This window comes from Vulpes lagopus, chromosome 1, assembly GCF_018345385.1.
Source record: "Vulpes lagopus strain Blue_001 chromosome 1, ASM1834538v1, whole genome shotgun sequence".
Lineage (NCBI taxonomy): Eukaryota > Metazoa > Chordata > Mammalia > Carnivora > Canidae > Vulpes > Vulpes lagopus.
Window position 1 is genome coordinate 27,375,834 of NC_054824.1, and position 22,452 is coordinate 27,398,285.

Sequence of the window (22,452 nt, forward strand, 5' to 3'; positions counted from 1 at the left end):
GGCACTGAGGGGGGCACTTGATGGGATGAGCACTGGGTGTTATTCTGTATGTTGGCAAATTGAACACCAATAAAAAATAAATTTAGTATTATAAAAAAAATGAAAAAAATATTACAGCAGTATATAGTCATTGAGGACAAGAAGCCAGAGAGAAATGAGGAGTAACGTTACTTTGCAATAAGGCATACTACTAAACAAAAATATCCCCCATTACTGAATATGTTTGATCTTATATAGCCAAAAAATATCTGTAAACTGATCTGGGCTTTACTGGTAAATCACTAAAAATTGAGAATTTATGATCATCACACTTATTAGATTTATCAACCTGTGATTTCCCCCTTCCTTTAATATAGAATTTAAAAAATTGAAACATTAACACAATATTTGGCTGTGATGCAATTTTTCATGCCTTTGATAAAGGGAAAATATAATGTGTTGAATTCTGTAGTAGAAGATAAGCCTGTTGAAGTCCAGTAAACATACTTTTTGGTGATTCATTTAATTTGCAATTTAGTTTTAGTTATTTTTTTGTCTCTTTTATGTGTGTACATATAAGCCTTCAATCTTCCATCACTAACCTACCATCCATAGTCAGTACAGTTTCCAGATTTTAAGCTGAAAAAATGTCTGTGGGGAATGATGAAATGCAATATTATTCCAAAATAGAATGCTTCTATATAACTTAAAACCAGGATTTATCTTGTTAAACTGAATTAAAAGACTTCATTTTTAAGTAACCTTAGTAAACAAATTTGTTGCCCCAAAGGGATGATAATTACTTGAGCTTTTTCTTTGAATGTATTTAAAAGAAACACATTAAAGAAATAAATCAAGAATAAAGATACTATTTTGTGAGAAAATTTAGTATATATATATAATGTATGCGTATTAAGATATATTTTCTTTAGAGTGGTAGAAAAACTTCCTAAGTTGCAGTTAGTAAGATCCAAGAATGTAAAGTGCTTTTAAATTATTTTTGAAAGATTCTACATAATATCTAATTTTTAAGATCATGTGTTCTGGTATCTTAATTATAGTGCTTCTGCCGTTTTAATTCAGTGATAATTGTTTTAAAAATTTTATTTTAATGTTGAATTTTTCTAGGTGGATATTCCATCTATTATAACCAAGAAACTTTTAAAAGCAGCAATGAAGCATATAGAAGTGATAGTTAAAGCCAGTCAGAAAGGTAATACAGTTTTCTACTATAAAGTTTGAGTGATTTTCATATACTTTCACCTTAAATACCTAAGTATAAATACTGATGCATTAATTGATGTTCACAAATGCTATGAAAGTATTCTTTTAAACCAAAATCCTTTTTTTCCCCCAAAATCCTTTTTAATACTTTGTTTACAGTATAAGTGATTGTGAAAACTCAGGAATCTATGAAAATTCAAATATAGTTAACTTTTGACTGTCATCATTGATGACTGTCATCTTCTTTTAAGTGATAGTCTGTTACCTTTATTATTCCTTCTGAGTTATCTCTCATCTCTTCCCCCCTTTCTCTTCTTAATGATTTTAACAGTTTTGCCCTATTCTAGCCCATTGCTACCATGTTAATTTCACAATACCACAATTCTCATGTTATCTCTACTAAAAAAAAATTTAGCGACTCTGTTATGGAGTCTACTTTCTAGTCAGGGATGCCTGGGCTCAGCGCTTTAGTGCCTGCCTTGGGCCCAGGGCATGAGCCTGGAGTCCCGGGATCAAGTCCCACATCATGTCTGCTTCTCCCTCTGCCTATGTCTCTGCCTCTCTCTCTGTGTGTGTGTCTTTTTTTATTTTTATTTTTTTAAGATTTTACTTATTCATGAAATACACAGAGAAAGGGAGAGAGAGGCAGAGACACAAGCAGAGGGAGAAGCAGGCTCCATGTAGGGAGCCCGACGTGGGACTCGATCCCGCGTCTCCAGGATCACGCCCTGGGCCGAAGGCAGGTGCTAAACTGCTGAGCCACCAGTGATCCCCTCACTGTGTCTTTCATGAATAAATAAAATCTTAAAAAAAATTAACAAATATCATTATCCTGTCACTGATAAAAACAAACTTGAAGATAGCAATGATCTTATAAGAGCCATTTTGTCAAGGCTACTTTACTATCAGAAAAAAATTGGGAGATGCCTGGGTGGCTTAGTGGTCGAGCATCTGCCTTCAGCTCAGGTTGTGATCCCGGGGTCCTGGGATCAAGTTCCATGTCAGGCTCCCCATGGGGAGCATGCTTCTCCCTCTGCCTATGTCTCTGCTTCTCTCTCTGTCTCTTTCATGAATAAATAAATCTTTAAAAAAAAAGAAAACATTTGGGGTGCCTGGGTAGCTCAGTTGGTTAAGCCTCTGCCTTTGACTAAAGTCATGATCCCGGGGTCTTGGGATTGAGCCCCACATCGGGCTCCTTGCTCAATGGGGAGCTTGCTTCTCCCTCTCTCTCTGCCTACTGCTCCCCCTGCTTGTGCTGTCTTGCTGTCTCTCTCTTGGTCAAATAAATAAATTCTAAACTCCCCCCCCCCAAACCCCACAAAAAAACAACAAAAAAACCCATAGGGGCATCTGGGTGTCTCAGTTGGGTGAGCATTTGCCTTTGGCTCAGGTTGATTCCAAGGTCCTGGGATCCAGCCCCAAATCTGGCTCACTGCTCAGTGGAAAGTCTGCTACTTCCTCTCCCTCTGCCCCTCTCCCTGTGTGCACATGCTCTCTTTCTCTCTCTCTCTCATGTACAGAAATAAATTCTTAAAACAAAACAAAACAAAACAGAAAAAGTGGGGTTTTTATTAGTAAATTTATTATTATTATTATTTTTAAAGATTTTATTTTTAAGTAATCTCTACCCGCAATGTGGGGCTCAGACTCACAACTTGGATATCAAGAATCCCAATCCACTGATTGAGCCAGCCAGGTGCCCAGTAAATTTTAGTTTTTAGAGCAGGTTAAATTTATAGAAAAATTGAGCAGGAAATATAGATATATATATACGGGGTGCTCATGTATCTTCATCTTTTCCCCATTAACATCTTGTATTATTTGCTACATTTGTTACTTTTGATAAACAAATATTGACATATTATTATTAATTAAAGCCCACAATTTTCATTAGGGTTTACTCTTTGTATTATATATTCTACTGGTTTTGACAAATGCATAATGCCATCTATCTGCCATTACTGAATAGTTTCACTGCTTTAGAAATCCCCTGTGTTTCACACAGACATCTCCCTCTTTCCTTCATGAACCTCGGGCAACCATTGATCTTTTTGTTGTCTGCACAGCTTTGCCTTTTCCTGAATGTGATATAGTTAGAATCATACTATAGCCTTTCCAGACTTCCTTCTTTTATTTAAAAATACGGATTTAAGGCTCCTCAGTGTCTTTTCATGGCTCAATAGCTCATTTCTTTTTATTGCTCAGTTATATTCCAGTGTATGGATATGCCACAGTTTATTTATCCATTCACCTATTGAAGACATTTTGCCTGCTTCCAAGTTTGGGTACTTATGAATAAAGCTGCTGTAAACATTTATGTGCTGGTTTTTATGTGGGAGAAGTATTTTTTAATCTAGTCATTTTTCTAAAGATAGATACTTTGAACACAGGTTCTGAGTAAATAGAGACACCATTTATTTTTAGCTGAATTATCAGTTTAAATAAAATTCCCCAATTTTTTTTTTTATCTCTAACAGAGTGGTGATATGTGTGTGTGTGTGTGTGTGTGTGTGTGTTTGAAATTTATTATTTTAGTTTGAAATTTATTATTGAGTCTTTACAAGGGGGAGTTGCTAATTTGGTACTATTAATGCAAAAAATGGTTCCCAACTATAAAATCACCATAAAATGCTAGATTTGATTAATTAATAACATTGTAGTTAATGAGATCCATAGAATTAAAAGGCCTGAGATTAGATGGGCTTTTATTTTATTCACATGTTCTGGCATTCTAAATATTGCAACAGTGAATTAGATAGACTTCTAAAAAACAGTTTTCAGGTTTTTGAATTTTCATTACTTTAATACATGGTTTTGTTTTCTAAATTCTTTGGCCTCACAATTGTGCATTGTTCAGAAGTTAATTAAAGGTTTATCTCTTCATTCATATTCCTTTTACTCTCTGTGTTTTCTTTGCAATCTTGTCTCTTGAGAATAGGGATTAGATCACCGTTTTCTGTCTGTGTATGTACTGTTGTGGCTCTTAGAAATACTGAATGTGGGCAGCCCAGGTGGCCCAGTGGTTTAGTGCCGCATTCAGCCCAGGGCCTGATCCTGGAGACCCCGGATCGAGTCCCATGTCAGGCTCCCTGCATGGAGCCTGCTCCTCCCTCTGTCTGTGTCTCTGCCTCTCTCTCTCTGTGTCTCTCAGGAATAAGTAAATAAAATCTTAAAAAAAAAAGAAATACTGAATGTATACACATTAGAAGTAGTAGTTTAATTATTTTTTAAAAAAGATTATTTGTCAGAAAGAGGAAGAGAGCACTTACAAGCAGGGGGAGTAGTAGAGGGAGAGTGAAAGGCAGGTTCTCTGCTGAGCAGGGAGCTTGACATGGGGCTTGATCCTAGAACTCTGGGATCATGACCGTAGCCAAAGTCAGATGCTTAACTGATTGAGCCACCCAGGTGCCCTGCACTGGTTTAATTTAAATTAATAGTAAATTGCGCAGAAGGACCTTACTTTCCAGTTTTTCATCCTAAAGGTATCTCTTTGTCATGGATTCTGAAGACCTTTCCTGTTTTGGTCGGAAACTGCTAAATGATTAGGCAGTAAATGTACTGATGATTAGTGGGAATTAATCCATGCTCTGTTTTCCAGCATCTATATTTTGCTTATATTCTTAATTATGATTTTCCTCCCTATATTCTTTTTTATCTTTTGGTTGATTATTTTCTCATTATCTAGAGCTACAAAAAGCTTTCATGTTTGACAGATGTTGGATAGATTCCAATCTGGTTTTTTAATTTATATATTGTGTGTGAATGCTTAATCACATTGAATGTTATAATTTTTATTCACTTTGCATAGTGACTTTCCAGTGTTTATATCTACTTATATCTACTCTTTATTGCTATGGGAACTGAGGCTCATAGGGTTTATATCATTTGTTCCAGATCATATTAGTTAAGTATAGCTGGAATTTAGCATGGCTTAGTCTTATTTTAAATTCTGGCTCATGACAAATTTTTAAAAGGTCTGTGCCCTAAATTCTTGGAGAAAATGCTTAGTAAATAATGGCATAACTATGAAATAAAATGCATTTCTTGTAAAAACTACATCCATCTTTACCAGTCTTTCTTTTGTATCTCAGGCACAGGTAGCCTTCATTTACCTTCTTACTACTCACACTATTAGAATGTATATATTGGCTTTTTGGGGTTAGTGTGCTTGGCATCCTCTTTAAATAAAAGTAGAAGAAAATAGTCAAATGCCATTGAATTACAGTTAAGATTCCTTTCATAGACTCCATGGTTTTAAACTTGGCACAAAGTGCAAATAGGGGAAAGCATGACTTGTTTTCTTCCATGTCTTTTGAGGTGTGTAAAAAAGAGTGACAATACTATTACCTTTAAGTTAAAATATTAGTTTGGAGCACTTGGGTGGCTCAGGCAGCTAAGTCTCTGACTCTTTGATTTCGGCTCTGATCATGATCCCAGGATCATGAGATGGAGCCCTGCATCAGGCTCCACACTCAGCAGAGTCTGCTCTAGAAGCTCTCCCTTTTCCTCTGCCCTTTCCCACTGCCCACCCCTCAACTGTCTTTCTAAAATACTAGTTTAATACTTGGCCTTTGAAGAAAAATTTCTTTTAGGGATGCCTGGGTGGTTCAGTGGTTAAGCGTCTGTCTTCGGCTCAGGGCGTGGTCCAGGAGTATCAGGATCCAGTCCCGTATCAGGTTCCCTGCATGGAGCCTGCTTCTCCCTCTGCCTGTGTCTCCGCCTCTCTGTGTGTCTCTCATGAATAAATAAATAAAAAATTTTAAAACAAATTTCTTTTATTTATTTTTATTTTTTTTAAAGATTATTTATTTATTTATTAGACACACACACACACACACACACACACACACAGACAGGCAGAGGGAGAAGCAGGCTCCATGCAGGGAGCCCGACGTGGGACTTGATCCCGGGTCTTCAGGATCTCGCCCTTGGCTGAAGGTGGCACTAAACTGCTAAGCCACTGGGGCTGTCCAGATTTCTTTTATTTTTTAACTTACTTAAAAAGATTTTATTTATTTATTCATGAGAGACCCAGAGAGAGGCGGAGACATAGGCAGAGCCAATGCGGGACTCAATCCCAGGAGCCTGGGATCACAGCCTAACCCAAATGCAGATGCTCAACCACTGAGCCACCCAGGCACCCTGAAAGTTTTCTTTTAATATGTTTTATCATCAGTTAATATTTATTAAGTAATTTATCTCTTCATAGGACTTCTGCCATAAACAGTTCCGTATCTCTTATGTCCTATATTCTGAACAGAAGACCTAGAACTTAACCTAAGAAGCCAGTTTTTATACTATAAATGCTTTAAAAGTTTACCTGAATGATTTATTTATTTATTTATTTTTAAAGATTTTATTTATTCATGAGAGACACAGGGAGAGAGGCAGAGACGTAGGTAGAGGTAGCAGTAGGCTCCCTGAGAGGAACTCGACACAGGACTCAATCTCAGGACCTGGAGATCATGGCCTGAGCCAAAGGCAGATGCTCACGCACTGAGCCACGCAGGCATCCCTACCTGAATGATTTAAATATGAAAGCAGAGACAAAGAATTTTAACAGGATTTGTGTGTGTGTGTGTGTGTGTGTGTGTGTGTGTTTGCAGAAGATGAACAAGGTATAACTTCTGATAATAGTTTTATATGTGCTAGAAGTTGTCTGTAGTTTTTTCCACTTTTCAAAATAAATATTTGCTTTTGTTTAATATAATTTGCAAAGTAGTGATATGAATTAAAATTCTTGTTTGCCATGGGGAAAGGTCTTTTTATCAAATTTTTAATTTATCAATTAAACTTCTGGCAAAAAAAAAAAACTGGCAAGGAGGAAAATTATTACTCTTATATCCTGTTTGTAAAAAATTTGCCAGTAGAATACATATTGGAAAGAGAGGGCTAGGAAAGGAATGACTGTGTAAATGGTTTACTGTTGGTTAGTAGAAATGGCTGAAGTTATTTAGTGTTTCTTAACTTCTTTCAATATTTATTTATCTTATCTCTATTTATAGTAGAAAATACAGAGTTTTTACAGCAAGCTGCTTTAGAAGAATATGGCCCAGAGCTTCATGTGGCTTTGAGGAGCCGAAGAGATGAATTACACTATTTAAGGAAACTTACTGAACTACTTTTTCCTTATATTTTACCTCCTAAAGCAACAGACTGCAGGTATAAATAGTCCGGAAAATGTCATAGCAGTATTTGCATACCATGCCATATGTATATTGTTATTCTGATCATAATAGGAGTATACTAAAACTTGAGATTAACCTGTGATGTGAGTAACTTTGCATTTAAGAAATATAATTTGTCAGGTCTTAAAATTCCATTTTAGGTGCTAAGCACTCATGATGTGTTGTGTTACTTAGAGTTTTTTTGAGGGGGAAGTGATCTTAGGAAATCAAGATAAATATGAATAAAATCAGCTTTTCTTTTTTTTTTAATCAAATAGGAACTATTCATTTTCTTTTTTTAATTTTTTTTAAGAATTAGCTTTTCTTAAATTTGAGATCATTATACTTTGTTAATTCCTCTGTCTTCCATTTTAAAGACATAAACATTCTGACTCAGTAACAGAAAACTTTGAACAAACTAAACAAAGTTTGCGTTTTAAGGTTATACCTCTGAAGAATAATTAGAATTGATCTAGACCATCCTTTTTCTGGTAGAAACATGTTTAGATTATTCCATAAACTTACCTCATTACTTTCACCCTGATAATTCTTAGAGGAGAAACCATGGCTTATTTTTAGTGATGTACTTTTAAATTTTATTTATTTAAGTTTTATTTTTAAGTAATTACACTCAAAGTGGGATGTGAACTTACCAGTTGATCTAGAAACTCCTAGATCAAGAGTTGCATGTACTGTACTGACTGAGCCATCCAAGCATTCCCTGCAGTAATGTACTTTAAATATTACTTTATTTTATTTATAACATAAAATTTGTATCAAAAAATACTAGTATTTTAAATATTTTAATGAAAATATTTTTATTTGAACAGATTAATGTATAATATTTAAATATTATAATTATGAAATGTATTAGACTATTAAAAACTTACTTGCTTTAAACATTAATTTAAAAGTGTATTAAATATTTTAAATATTCTGAGGTGGGGATGTTTTCTAATCCTCATCCAAATCCCTCCTGTTAAGGAAATGCTTTTTTCTCTTAAACAGTACTTCTTTTAGCCAGTTCAGGAATCCAAGTATGGTCTGTGAACCACTAGCATAAATGAGCATTATTTGGGAACTTTAAAGAAATTCAGAATCTTGGGGGACATATTTACTGGATTATAGCATTTTAGTGAGATCTCCAGGTAAGAATGGATGTAAATCACTAAATATGTACAATATTGTTTGTTTTTCCAGATCCCTGACTTTGCTTTTAAGAGAGATCCTCTCTGGTTCGGTATTCCTTCCTTCTTTGGATTTCCTAGCTGATCCAGTAAGGCTTAAAAAATGGTTTTAAATTGTGGTAAAATACTATAACATCAAGTTTATCATCTTAAATGTTTTTGTACATACAGTTCAGTGGTATTAAATACACTCATTTTTTTTCTTTTTTTCTTTTTTTTTTTTTATTATTTATTTATGATAGTCATATATATAGAGAGAGGCAGAGACAAGGCAGAGATAAAGGCAGAGGGAGAAGCAGGCTCCATGCACCGGGAGCCCGACATGGGATTCGATCCCGGGTCTCCAGGATCGCGCCCTGGGCCAAAGGCAGGCGCCAAACCGCTGCGCCACCCAGGGATCCCTAAATACACTCATTTTTGAGCAGCCATCACTACTACCCATCTCTAGAACTCTTCATCTTACAAAGCTGAAATTCTATAGCCATTAAATAGTAATTCTCCATTCTTCCTTCCTCCTATATACTGGCAACTACTACCATACTTTCTATCTCTATGAATTTGACTCTTCCTGGTACCTTGTATAAGTGTGTCCGTGCAGTATTTGTCTTTTATGATGGCCTTATTTCCCTTAGCATAATGTCCCCAAGATCCATCCACTTTGTAGCATATATTAGAATTTCCTGCCTCATCAAGACTGAATAATATTCCATTGTAGGTATATACCATATTTTGCTATTTATTCATCCATTGGTGGACACTTGAGTTGTTTTTACTTTTGAACCAGTATGATTTTGAAGAAGCAGGACTAATTTATAAACATTTTAAATGCTGAAGTTAGAATAACTTTTTCTTTGCCCACTTTCTTTTTATTGCCCTGCATTGCATTTTTTTTTTTTTTAAGATAGATTGATTGATTTGAGAGGGAGAGCATAAGCATGAGCTGGGGTAGGGGTAGAGGGTGAGGGAGAGGGAAAGAGAATCCCAGCAGACTCCCTGTTAAGTGTGGAGCCTAGCATGGGGTTCATTCCTACAATCCTGAGATCATGACCTGAGCTGAAATCAAGAGTCAGATGCTCAACCAACTAATCCACCCAGGCATCCTCTACATTGCAGATTTTTTAAAGTGCCTCTATGTTACATATGTACAACTGCTTTGCCGCTGTTCCATTTGTTTCTTTATTTTTCTAGAAACTTTCACAATATGCAGAAAGTTTTGAGAATTTTGGGCAGAATATAGTAATAGAATTATTTTGACCTATGTGTATTATTTTCCATTAGGATACTGTGAATCATTTACTTATCATCTTCATAGATGACAGTCCAGTGAGTATTGAGTATTAACTTTGAATTTTGATTCATATCTGTCAAAGCATACGATACTTTTATTGAATTAATAAATTCTCTTTCTTCATAGCCTGAGAAAGCAACTGAACTGCCTTCCCCTTTGGTTCCATTCTTGCAGAAATTTGCAGAACCTAGAAATAAAAAGCCATCTGTAAGTATTTTTAGCAATAATGTATATTATTGTTAAAATTTTTATTTACTTGGGGCACTTGGGTGGCTCAAATCGTTGAGCATCTGCCTTTGGCTCAGGGCATGATCCCGAAGTCCTGGGATCGAGTCCCACATTGGGTTCCCTGCCTGGAGCCTGCTTCTCCCCCTGCTGTGTCTCTGCCTCTTTCTCTGTCTTTCATGAATAAATAAAATCTTTAAGAACATTTTTTTGCTTATTTATTTTTTAAAGATTTTATTTATTTATTAGAGAGAGAGGAATAACATGAGTAGTGGGTTCGGGGCAGAGGGGGGAGGAGAAGCAGACTCCCTGCTGAACAGGGAGCCTGACGTGGGGTTTGATCTCAGGACCTGGAGATCATGACCTGAGTTGAAGGCAGACACTTAACTGACTGAACCACTCAGGCTCCCCTATTATTTTTGATATAAACTATTTTATCAGTGTTGATATATGGACTTGACTTACTCTTCTCCCATATTGTATCAAGGTGCTGAAGTTAGAATTGAAGCAAATCAGAGAACAGCAAGATCTCTTATTTCGTTTTATGAACTTTCTGAAACAAGAAGGAGCGGTGCATGTATTGCAGATATGTCTGACTGTGGGTGAGGCTTACCTGTGCACTTTACCAAAGTCATTTTTACACTTTTTAATGTATTTGTTATATACTGTAAATACATTTGAATGTTTAGATCACATCTGATTTTGTAGTTGTCATGTGTCATTGTACTAAATTTCATTTTACTAGAAAATCTAAGTGCATCTTTGAGTTGTCTCTTAAGTGTCCAGTTCTTTCCAGATTGGAACATAAGTTATAACTAACTTCAACCAACTGACTTATTTTTAAATATAACTTTAAAAAATTGATATATAATTTACACAGTGAAACTCATAGAATTTAAATGCAAACTTTGATGAGTTTGACACATCTATACATCTGTGTAACCTACACCTTTATCAAGATATAGAACATTATCATCACCCCAGAAAGTTAGGACCCTTCCCAAACACTCCCACTCCTCCCAAGCAGTCACAGGTCTCATTTCTCTAGCCACAGATTAGTTTTGACTGTATAGTTTCCTTATATAAATGGAGTACATTGTATGTGCTCTTTTGTGCCTGGCTTCATTAGTTCAGGATAATGCTTTTTAAGATTGGTTCATGTTGTATAGAGGAATAGTTTGCTCTTTTTTAGTGTTAAGTAGTAGTCTTTTGTATGAGTGTACCATGGTTTTGTTTTGTTTTTATTTTTGTTTTAATTCATTCCTCTTATGGATGAGTATATCTGTACTGCTTTCACTTTTGGGCTATTATGAATAAAATCGCTCTGCACATTCCTGTATAAGGCTTTCTGTTGAGTGTATTATGTTTAATAACTGGAAGTAGAATTACTGGGTCACAGGGTAGATATATATATTTTGTTTTATGAGAAATTACCACATTGTTTTCCAAAGTTATTGTACTCTTTGGCTCTTTCTAGCAAAAGTGTGAAAATTCTAGTAGCTCCATACCTTTATCAAAATTTGGTCGTTTTGTCTTTTTAATATTAGCCATTTTAGTGGGTGTGTGGTGGTATCTTATTGTGCTTTTAATTTGCATTTCTCTAATGACTGCTGTTGAACATTTTATCATATGCTTATTGGTCATTCAGTTCTTTGTATGGTGGAAGTGTTTAAGTCTTTTGCTTATTTTTTTATTGAATTGTTTTTCTTTTTGTCATTAAATTATAGGAGTTCTTTATATATTCTAGATGTAAGTCTTTTGTCAGAAATAAATAATAAGAATATTTTCTTCCAGACTATGGGTTATCTTTTCATTTTCTTTTAATGAGTAGAATTTTAAAATTTTGATGATATTCAATATATATTTTTAATTTTATGGTTAGTGCTTTCAGAGACTTCTATTAGAAATCTTTGTTAACCTAAGTCAAAGTGATACTTGCTCATTTTTCTCTGGACGCATTATAGTTTTATATTTTACATGTAGGTTTGTGATCTTGAAATATTTTCATGTTGATATTAGGTAGGGGTGGAGGTTCATTTTTTCCCTCCTATGGGTATGGATATCCAGTTTTTCTGATACTGATTTTTTTAAGAGGCATTTTTTCCCCATCTTGAGTTTCTTTGGCATCTTGTTAAATTATTTGACCATATATGTGTGTCTGGATTCTCTTTTTTTCCATTGATTCATATGTCCGAGTTTTGACCAATACCACAGTCTTGATTACTGTGACTACATAGGATGTCTTGAATCAAATTGCCTATTTCCACACACACACACACACACACACACATGCTCATGGATACACATACATACATGCACACACACAAAGCCTACTTTGTAGGTTTTGTTTTTTTTTTTTGTTTTTTTTTTTTTTAGAATTGCATTAAATCTATTGTATAGATTAACTCAGGGAGTAGTACCATCTCAACAGTATTTGGTTTCCAGTGTATATACATGGAATATTTTTCCATTCATTTCATTTCAGCCTTATTTAATTTCTCTCTATAATGTTTCATAGTTTTCACTGTAGGTCTTTATGTTTTTGGAGGTATTTGCATGTGGTATTTAAAATAATTTTAAAATTGTGGCTAATGTACAGAAATAGAATGGATTCTTTTGCATATTGACTCTGTATCCTGTACCATTGCTACATTCACTTACTAGTTCTATAAGCTTTTTTGTACATTTCCTTAAGATTTTCTACGTACATAATTATGTCATTTGCAAATATAGTTTAAGTTTTTCCTTTATAGTGTTTATGCCTTTTATTTCTTTTTATTACCTATTGCAATGGTTAGGACCTTTACTTTAATGTTGAATTGAAGGGGGGTGAAAGTTGACATCCTTAAAAAAAAAAAAAAGTTGACATCCTTGCTTTGTTCCTGCTCGTAGGGGGATATCACTTAGTGTTATTCCATTATGTATGGTATTAGTCTGGGTTTCTTTTTGTAGATATCGTTGATTAGATTGAGAAAGTTTCCTTCTCTTCCTGGTTTGCTGAGAGTTTTTATCATGAATTGATACTAAATTTTTTGAATGTTCTTAATGCATCTCAGTAACCTATTTTATTGTCACTGAGTTATTTCCATGTGGAGCTATAGTGATGTCCTCCCTTTATTGGTAATTTGTACTTTCTTTTTCTTAATCTCTAGTGCTAGGGGTTTTATCAAATCTATTAATATTTTCGATTTGCTAATTTTCTACTTTTATTTTTATTTTCTTCTAATTACATTGAGTTCAGTTTGCATTTCTTTTTCTGGTTTCTTAATTTTATTCCTGGCTTCTTTTTGAATACAGGGTTTTTAAAAACTATAAATTTCTGTCTATGAATTCCTATATCTAAATTTCCAAAATTTTGGATATTTGAGTTGTTTGTTTTTTTTTTAAAGATTTACTTATTTTAGAGAGAGAGCATGAGAGTGGGATAGGGGCAGAGGGAGAGGAAGAGTGAGAACTTCAAGTAGACTTTCCAGTGAGTGGAGCCTGATGTGAGTCTTGATCTTATGAGATTATGACCTGAGCTGAGATCAAGAGTTGGATGCTTAACTGAGTGAGCCACCCGGATGCCCCTGTTGTTTTTTGTTTTTCGTTTTTGTTTTTATTTTTATTTTTTTTTTAAGATTTTATTTATTTATTCATGACAGACACACACAGAGAGAGAGAGGCAGAGACACAGGCAGAGGAAGAAGCAGGTTCCATACAGGGAGCCTGACGTGGGACTCAATTCCGGGTCTTCAGGATCATACCCTGGGCTGAACTGCTGGGCCACCAGGGCTGCCCTGTTTTGGTTTTTAAATAAGCTCTACACCCAGCGTGGGGCTTGAACTCACAACCCTGAGATCAAGAATCACATGCTCTACTGACTAAGCCCCCAAATATGTGATGTTTTTTATTGTAATTAAGTTTTAAATATTTTTAAATTTCCCTGTGGTTTATTCTTTGACTTAAATTTACCAACATTTGGAGATTTTTGAGATATCATACTGTGGTGGTTTTCTAATTTAATATTGTTATTAGGAGTGCCCAGGTGGATCTGACTCTTGATTTTGCCTCAGGTCATGATCTCAGGGCCCAGGGAACAAGCCCTATGTGGGACTTATTGCTCATCTTGGAGTCTGCTTAAAGATTCTTTGTCTCCCTTGCCCCTCCCCAGTCTCCAACCCCGCTTGGCTTGTGCATGTGCGTGCTCTTTCTCTTTCTCTCAAATAAATAATTCTTTAAAAAAATACTGTTCTGAAAAAAAAAATACTGTTCTGGTCAGACAACTTATTCTATGTGATTTCAGTCTTTTTCAAATTTATTGAAACTTGTTCTGTAGCTCCTCCATATGTCTTAATGTTCCCTGTTTGTGTGAGAACTTCTGTTTTGCTTTGTTGGGTAGTGTTCTATAAATGTCAATTTGGTTAAGTTGATGGATTGTCTAAAAATATTCTGTATTCTTTATGATTTTTTTAATGGATTCGCTATTTTTACCTTCAGTTTTGTAATTTTTTTCCCATGTATTTTGAACATTATTATTAGGTGCAGACACATTTAAGATTGTTATATCTTTATGATGAATTTGTCATTTTATCATTATAAAATGTTCTTATCTCTGGTAATTCTCTGTCTTGAAGTCTACTTGATTTGGGATTAATATGACTACATTGTTCTTACAGAGGGGCTTGCATTGTATGTCTTTTTCTATATGATTAAAGTGTTTAATATTTCTTGTAAACACCATAGAGTTGAATCTTACTTTAAAAAAAATTTAGTTTGTTAATCTTTGCTTTCTAGTCAGGGTATGTAATATACCTTTACACTTAATGTAATACTTCTATGTTTATTGCTAGGTCCTTTTTTTTTTTTTTTTTAAAGATTTTATTTATTTACTCATAGAGACACAGAGAGAGAATGAGAGGCCGAGACACAGGCAGAGGGAGAAGCAGGCTCCATGCAGGGAGCCTGACGTGAGACTCGATCCAGGGTCTCCAGGATCATGCCCTGGGCTGCAGGCGGCGCTAAACCGCTGCGCCACTGGGGCTGCTCCTATTGCTAGGTCTTTGATCTTGGTATTTGTTTTACATTTGTTCTATATATTCTTATTCTTCTTTTACTTCTTTCTTGTCTTTCTTTGGGTTACTTGAGTATTTTTTAATATTCCATTTTATCTCTTCTATTGGCTTTTTATTTAGGTCTCCTTTATTTTCTTCTCTTATTTCTTCTCTTTAGTGGTTGCTCAGAGATTGCATTGTTAGTCTTTATCACAGTCTTCATTTAAAAATATTTAACTGCTTCAGGAACACTGTAAGGACTTCAGTGTACTTCAGATTACTCCCTTCCTACCTGATGTGCTGTTATATATTTTAATTCTGTGTAGGCTATAAACTCTACAACACATTGGTATTTCTTCTTTAAACCTTCCATCCCCCACCCTCATTTTGGCCCTTAGAGTTATTGGTATATTTACCTTTCTGGGGCTTTTTATTCCATTCTGCAGAATCAGGTTTCTGTTATCATTTCCCTTTTCCTGAAAGAAATTTTTTTTACATTTATTATAGCACCAATCTGATGGAAGTAAATTCTCTTAGGTTTTATCTTTTTTAAAAAAAAATTTTGTTTATTTGAGAGAGAGAGAGAAAGCACAAGTTGGGGGCAGAGGGAGAGAGAGAAGCAGGCTCCCTCCTTAACTCAATCTCATGACCCTGGGATCATGACCTGAGCCAAAGGCAGACACTGAACTGACTGAGCCACCCAGACACCCCGGTTTTTGTCTTTTTGAAAAGATGTTTACTTCGTATTCATTTTGAAGGATATTTTTACCAATATGTAATTCTAGGTTGACAGGTTTTTCTTTCACCATTTTAAAGTTATTCTTCGGGTAGCCCCGGTGGCGCAGTGGTTTAGCACCGCCTGCAGCCCAGGGCGTGATCCTGGAGACCCTGGATGGAGTCCCACGTCGGGCTCTCTGTGTGGAGCCTGCTTCTCCCTCTGCCTGTGTCTCTGCCTCTCTCTCTCTGTCTCTATGAATAAATAAATCTTTAAAAAAATAAATAAAGTTATTCTTCCATTATCTTTTGGGCAAAACCTCTTTCTTTTTCTTTATTTTTCTTCTTTTTCTTCTTCTTCTTCTTTCTTCTTTCTTCTTCCTCTTTTTCTTGTAAAAGAGGGAGGTTGGGGAGGAAGGATGGAGGGAGAAAGAGAATCTTAAGCAGGCTTCATGCCTAGCATGAACACTGATGTGGGGCTTGATCTCATAACCATGAGATCATGACCTGAGCTGATATTAAGAGCTGGACACATAGCCTACTGACCTCCCAACTGCCCCAATACTATTCTTTCTAATGAGAAATTACCTTCCATTCCTACGTGTATTCCTCTCTATATAATATGTCCCCCTTCTCCCTGGCTGGTTTTATAATTTTCTCTTTATTTTTGGTTTGCAGAAATTTGACTATACTATGTAGTTTTCTTTTTATATGTTCTGCTTGGATGTTACTGAGAATCTTGAATATGTAGGTTGGTGTCTTTTATCTCTTTTGAAAATTCTTGGCTGTTGGGGCACCTAGGTGGCTCAGTCGGTTAAGCATCTGATTCTTGGTTTCAGCTCAGGTCATGATCTGGTGGTCATGAGATTGAGCCCTGTGTTGGGCTCTGCTCTGAGTGTGGAGCCTATTTAGGATTCTCTCTCTCCTCTCCCTTCCCCCCACCGCTCATACACTCTCTTCCCCTCAAAATCTAAAAAACAGAAAAAAGAAAGAAAATTCTTGGGTGTTATCTCTGAATATTTTGCCTCATTTTCTTTCTCCTTTCTGTTCAAGTCTCCAATTATATGCATTTTGTTATTATCCCAAGATAATTTTTTAGGATTAAAAAAAATCCTTCTCTGTGCTTCAGTTAGATAATTAAGAATTAAGGGTGAACTCCATATTAATACATCTTATAGTAAGAAAAGGGAGTCAATATTTTGTCTATTCTACTGCTATCATCTGATTTTAGAGAAAAAGGTATATTTGTTCACACACTCAGTTCCATCAGTAGTCTGTAGTCTCCATGGTGGAAGAAAATATAATTTAAAAACATTGACTGAAACTTAAAAAAGCCTTAGGTTTCACTGGTCTTTAGTGAATTAGATTTCAAAAAATTAAAACACTTGGTATAAAAAATTAATCGAATGTGTTCTTTAAATAATTTTTAGAAATGTGTTTACTAGTCTGAATTTTAGAAATTTGTATTCCTGTGCAAGTATTTACATATTTTATATTAACATAAAATATTTGATTACCTGAGTTTCTCTTTCATCTGGATATTTTGTTTTCAATTAAAATTTTTTAAAAAGCTTTAAAATGATGACTAGATTGTAATTGCTTTTAATATTGATTACAGTTAGACTGGGAACACTATATTATCTATTATATTATATTGAAATAATTCATTTTTTCTTACTTTTTCCTAATTTTCTAGAGGAATTCAATGATAGAATTTTACGACCGGAGTTATCAAATGATGAAATGCTATCTCTTCATGAAGAGTTGCAGAAGATTTATAAAACATATTGTTTGGATGAAAGTATTGACAAAATTCGATTTGATCCCTTTATTGTAGAAGAGATTCAGAAAAGTAAGTCAAAGATGTTGATGAGAACATACTTTTACAACTTTTAAAGTTCTCAGTTTCTCCTGTGTTCAGTGTTTATTATTGCAACAGCTGTGAGGTGCATAGGTAGCCATTATCCTATTTAACTAACAAGATGAAGGCTTTGATGAAATTAACTCCCAATTCACCTCCAGAATTGAAGGTTGGTTATTCTGATTCCTCATCCTAGTTTGACTTCTATACCTTACAAATGGATTTTCTGCAAAACAGTTCTAGGACTGTTTGTATGCTCTTTCACTGTTATTTTATACTAATATATAATGTACTTATGGTATTCATAAACAATTCCTGCAATATAATTTTTTTTAATAGTTGCTGAGGGACCATATATAGATGTTGTGAAACTTCAAACTATGAGATGTCTTTTTGAAGCATATGAACATGTACTGTCTCTCTTGGAGAATGTGTTCACACCTATGTTCTGCCACAGTGATGAGGTAAGTCAAAATATTAATCATGTTTAAGGATTTTTCTTTTTTTTTTAAAGATTTATTTATTTATTTATTTATTCATTCATTCATTCATTCATTCATGATAGACATAGAGAAAGAGAGAGAGAGAGAGGCAGAGACACAGGCAGAGGGAGAAGCAGGTTCCATGCCAGGAGCCCGACACGGGACTCGATCCTGGGACTCCAGGATTGTGCCCTGGGCCAAAGGCAGGCGCCAAACCCCTGAGCCACCCAGGGATCCCCAATGTTTAAGGATTTTTCTTCAAAATTTAGGAGTGGCTTTTTTTATTTTTAAGATTTTATTTATTCATGAGAGACACAGAGAAAAGGCAGAGATAAAGGCAGAGGGAGAAGCAGGCTCCATGCAGAGAGCCCGATGTTGGACACTATCCTGGGACTCTGGGATCATGCCCTGAGCTGAAGGCAGACGTTCAGGTGCTGAGCCACCCAGGTGTCCCTAATAGTGGCTTTGACATCAGTAGATGAGTGATTCAAATAACAAAATAAACAGAAAAATAAAGCATGATTAAAAAATTGAATACTCTTTTTAAGTATATAAATTAATGGAGATTAAAAGGTTTTTGGTTTTGTTTTATTTGAGAAAGAGAGAGGGAGCATGAGCATGTGTGACAGGCAGAGGGAGAAGCAGTCTCCCTGCTAAGCCAGGAGCCCAACATGGGGCTTGATCCCAGGATGCTGGCATCACAACCTGATGGCTGAGCCACCCCGGCACCTTGAGGTTAGAGGTTTATTTATAAAAATGATTCTCAATACCAAAACCATATTTAGATATATTTGATTAGGTAGATAGTGACCAGATTGGTCTACCTGATTTGCCATATATGCTTGAGTGGCTTTTTAATACTGTGGTAATGGTGAAACTCCATTCTTCTTTTATATACTTTATGGACATGTGGAAATCAAATGGCCTGAATATCTCCATTTGCAGTATTGTAATCCTTATTCTGTTTGCCTATAGTTGTTTTCACTTGATTTAAATTTTTTTTCTTTAAACTGGAAAGTAGTAAGGTCAAATATCATGTTTTAACATAAAATAGTTTAATCAATCATAATTTTTTGGAAGTATTTCAGGCAACTTTTAAGAGGTGCAGAATCACCAACACGCAATTCAAAATTGAACAGGTAGGTATGTTAAGTCTGTAAAGCTTGTTTTTGTACTTGTTGATGCTAATCATTCTTGTAATAATACTGTTTTTATTTGTTTTTCTTTGACTCTGTGGTTCCATTGCTGCATAAGTAGACAAGACATTTTATTAAGTAATTATAGAGTTGTACTATATACTATATATATATATATATATACTATATATATTTTATTAAGTAATTATAGAGTTGTAACCCAAAAATACCTGAAATTCTTTTAGAAAAACTTAACAAGATACACACCATTGCCTTGCTGTTATCATGATTAATATACATTGGTGCTTGATCACCTGCTTTGCTGGAGCCTATAGACCACACCCATAAATGAAATCTGTAGATAACTCAATTTTAGACAGTTTTCTTCCTCCAGAGAGTACATTTTATTAGAGTACATCCTGGTTACAAATTTGGAGAGGTTTTTATCCCTTTTTCTTCTCACTTTCTGTAAATACATGTGTGCAGTTAAATAACTCAAAGACATAAAAGAAGAATTAATGTCTTGATTTGCCTTTACATCATTGTATGTACAAAATGGACACAGGTCACATCTATAAATCCATAGAATAGATATTCAAATTGTTCTCAATACCTTCCTCTTTTTTTTTTTTTTTTTTTTTTTGAGCAAGAATCTAATATATAAATAAGTTAGGGATGTGGTGCAAAGACAGAAGTAGATAGGTCAGAAACTGGAGTAGTTTTTTAGATAGTACAAAGAAAAATGTTAAAACCGTAGCCATGGGGAGAATATATTGCATTTTTTTTTGCTCTAACCAGAGGATGTAGAAACATTTGAATTTTTTGATTATTGAGTTTATATATTACAATCATGAAACATTGACTTAACAAAAATTCCATCCATGTTGTTTAAAACAACATACTTTACCCAATCCAAATACCTCTTCTTTGATTTGAACACTTTTTAAAGACTTTAATTGAATTTTCCAGCATCATTTGAGAAGCAGGTTGAATTTATTTCTGTTTATAGACAGGATATTTGGAGTGCCATAGTAGGGTATTAAGCTTAATCACTTTCCTGTAGAGGACCATTTAAGGGGAAGTGGTTCTTTGATTCTTATAAGCCTGCCCAGTAGCTAAGTCAGGGTCATAACTTCAGAGATGGAAAGCTTTCTTTGCCACTTTGAGAATGCCTGGTTGTCTTCAACATACTACATTAATTTTGCAGTTTTTAAAATATAAAATAAACAGGAAAAAATGTGGACTCTATTCATTCTGGGTACTGATTATGGTCTTTAAAAGTATGTTTTTCTTTGTATTGACCTGAGTTTAATATTAACTGTCAGTCTTGCCAGGGCTCTGCTTCTGTGATACTTACTCATTTACCTATATAGAATAAATAAAAGATTTATGTAACATTCTTTCACTGAAAATTTAGAGAAGTGTTGCTAATTTGCTAAGTGACTTCAAATATGTATTCATATTTTATATCTACATTCTATTTAATTGTAATTTAAAAGTAATAACTTTAATGCATATTATTGTTAACCTGTTCTGTTTCTTCCATACTCAATGCATAACTTAAAAATATATTTAGGGGTTTTTTTTGTTCACTTTGTTTCTTAGCTTGAAACATATATTTCAGAGTACTCAAACTACAAATGTGTGAAGCACATAATTATATCTAGTATAGACTTGAATTTCATGTTGGAAAACACTTGTTTTCTGTGCCAAGTGTTTGGATAGAGGCTTAGTCTCTGTATACTTTCTATCATATCAAACAAATAGTGTGCCTAAATGAGGGCAAAGAAGTACAAAGTTATTTCTTGACATACTAGTTTAAGAACTTTTTTTAAAATGATCTAGAATTCATACTCTTCCTCCCCCCAAAACAGCCTTGGTACTTTCTTTTTTCTTTATTATGTTATAAAAATTCTTTACTTTTGCAAAGATGAATGCTATCTAGTCATATAACTTTTAAAGCTTTTAAATCTTGTTTTGTGTTCTAAAGTGAAACTTGTTTAATATCTGGGCTTTCTCTCTCCTTTCCTTATATAATTTCACATATCTGTTACTGCAGAGGTAGCCTAAGTTTGGATGATTTTCGGTAAGTCTTGGGACAGCATGTGATTTTTTTTTTCTGTATAAATTATCTATTTAAGTTCAGAAAGTATACCCAAAACAACCTAAGTACAACAAAAAGGAAACACTGCTATTACTATTGCCTTTATATCACTTACTTGAGATATCCTTTTTTTTTTATTTTTAAAAAATATTTTATTTTAATTTAATTTAATTAGCATATACTGTATTTATTAGTTTCAGGGATAGAATTTAGTGATTCATCAGTTGCATATAACAGCTGTGCTCATTTCATCAAGTACCCTCTTTAATGTCCATCATGCAGTTACCCATCCCCCTTCCCACCTCCCCTCCAGCAAGCCTTAGTTTGTTTTCTATGATTAAGAGTCTTTTATGGTTTGCCTTCCTCTCTATTTTCATCTTGTTTTTGGGGTATCCTTTTAAAATTAACCTCTAATTTGCCTCTAGATATCTCCTTTTTTGTTTTCTTTCTTTTTAAAACGATTTTATCTATTTTTTGAAGTAGACTCCATGTCCAGTAGGAGTATTTAACTCACAACCCTGAAATCAAGAGTCTCATGCTCTACCAGCTGAGCCAGCCAGGCCCCCCTAGATAGCTCCTTTTTGAAATAGCATGATATATGTCATAAAATAAAAATGTCATTTTAAGATAAAATGAAAAGCTAGTATCTAGCTGTTCAAAGCTGTTGATTCATTTTTTGTTAATTGGTTTTGCTAAATTACTTGTAGAATTACTTGTGTTTAAAGAACTTTTTTTTTTTTTAAACAAGATGTATGCTATTTGTGTATTTCTGGAGATAATCAGAAGTGAGATATTTTTTAAAATGTCAGATTTCGAAAAGCTGAATTTCTTATGATCTAAATTCTAGATATTTTAGTAATATTGTATTGATATTTTTGTAAATGGTTTTAGAAACACTCAGAATTATGTTTATAGTTCTGGATTTAAAAAGAAACCACCGATTGTATGCTTGTTTACATAAAATAATCTTCTAGTTTAAGTACCCTTTTTACTACTAACTATTTATTGAGAGTTTTTCCAGTTTTAACGTAAGTTTGATTTGCTCCTTAGAC

At 34.4% G+C, this 22,452-nt stretch overlaps 1 protein-coding gene across 4 annotated transcripts in view; it reads left to right on the plus strand.

The window, feature by feature from the left end:
* SNX14 (sorting nexin 14) overlaps positions 1–22,452 on the plus strand; it is a 76,330-nt gene that overhangs the window by 23,012 nt on the left and 30,866 nt on the right. For 2 of the 4 annotated variants that reach the window (XM_041753966.1, XM_041753965.1), the window contains exons 7-16: positions 1,108–1,192; positions 7,209–7,365; positions 8,571–8,646; positions 9,836–9,880; positions 9,972–10,052; positions 10,558–10,672; positions 17,514–17,669; positions 18,018–18,142; positions 19,241–19,299; positions 21,356–21,382. In XM_041753966.1, the coding sequence (XP_041609900.1) occupies positions 1,108–1,192; positions 7,209–7,365; positions 8,571–8,646; positions 9,836–9,880; positions 9,972–10,052; positions 10,558–10,672; positions 17,514–17,669; positions 18,018–18,142; positions 19,241–19,299; positions 21,356–21,382 (926 nt within the window). The remainder of the gene's footprint in view (positions 1–1,107; positions 1,193–7,208; positions 7,366–8,570; positions 8,647–9,835; positions 9,881–9,971; positions 10,053–10,557; positions 10,673–17,513; positions 17,670–18,017; positions 18,143–19,240; positions 19,300–21,355; positions 21,383–22,452) is intronic. The other 2 variants (XM_041753967.1, XM_041753964.1) reach the window with 1 other exon arrangement.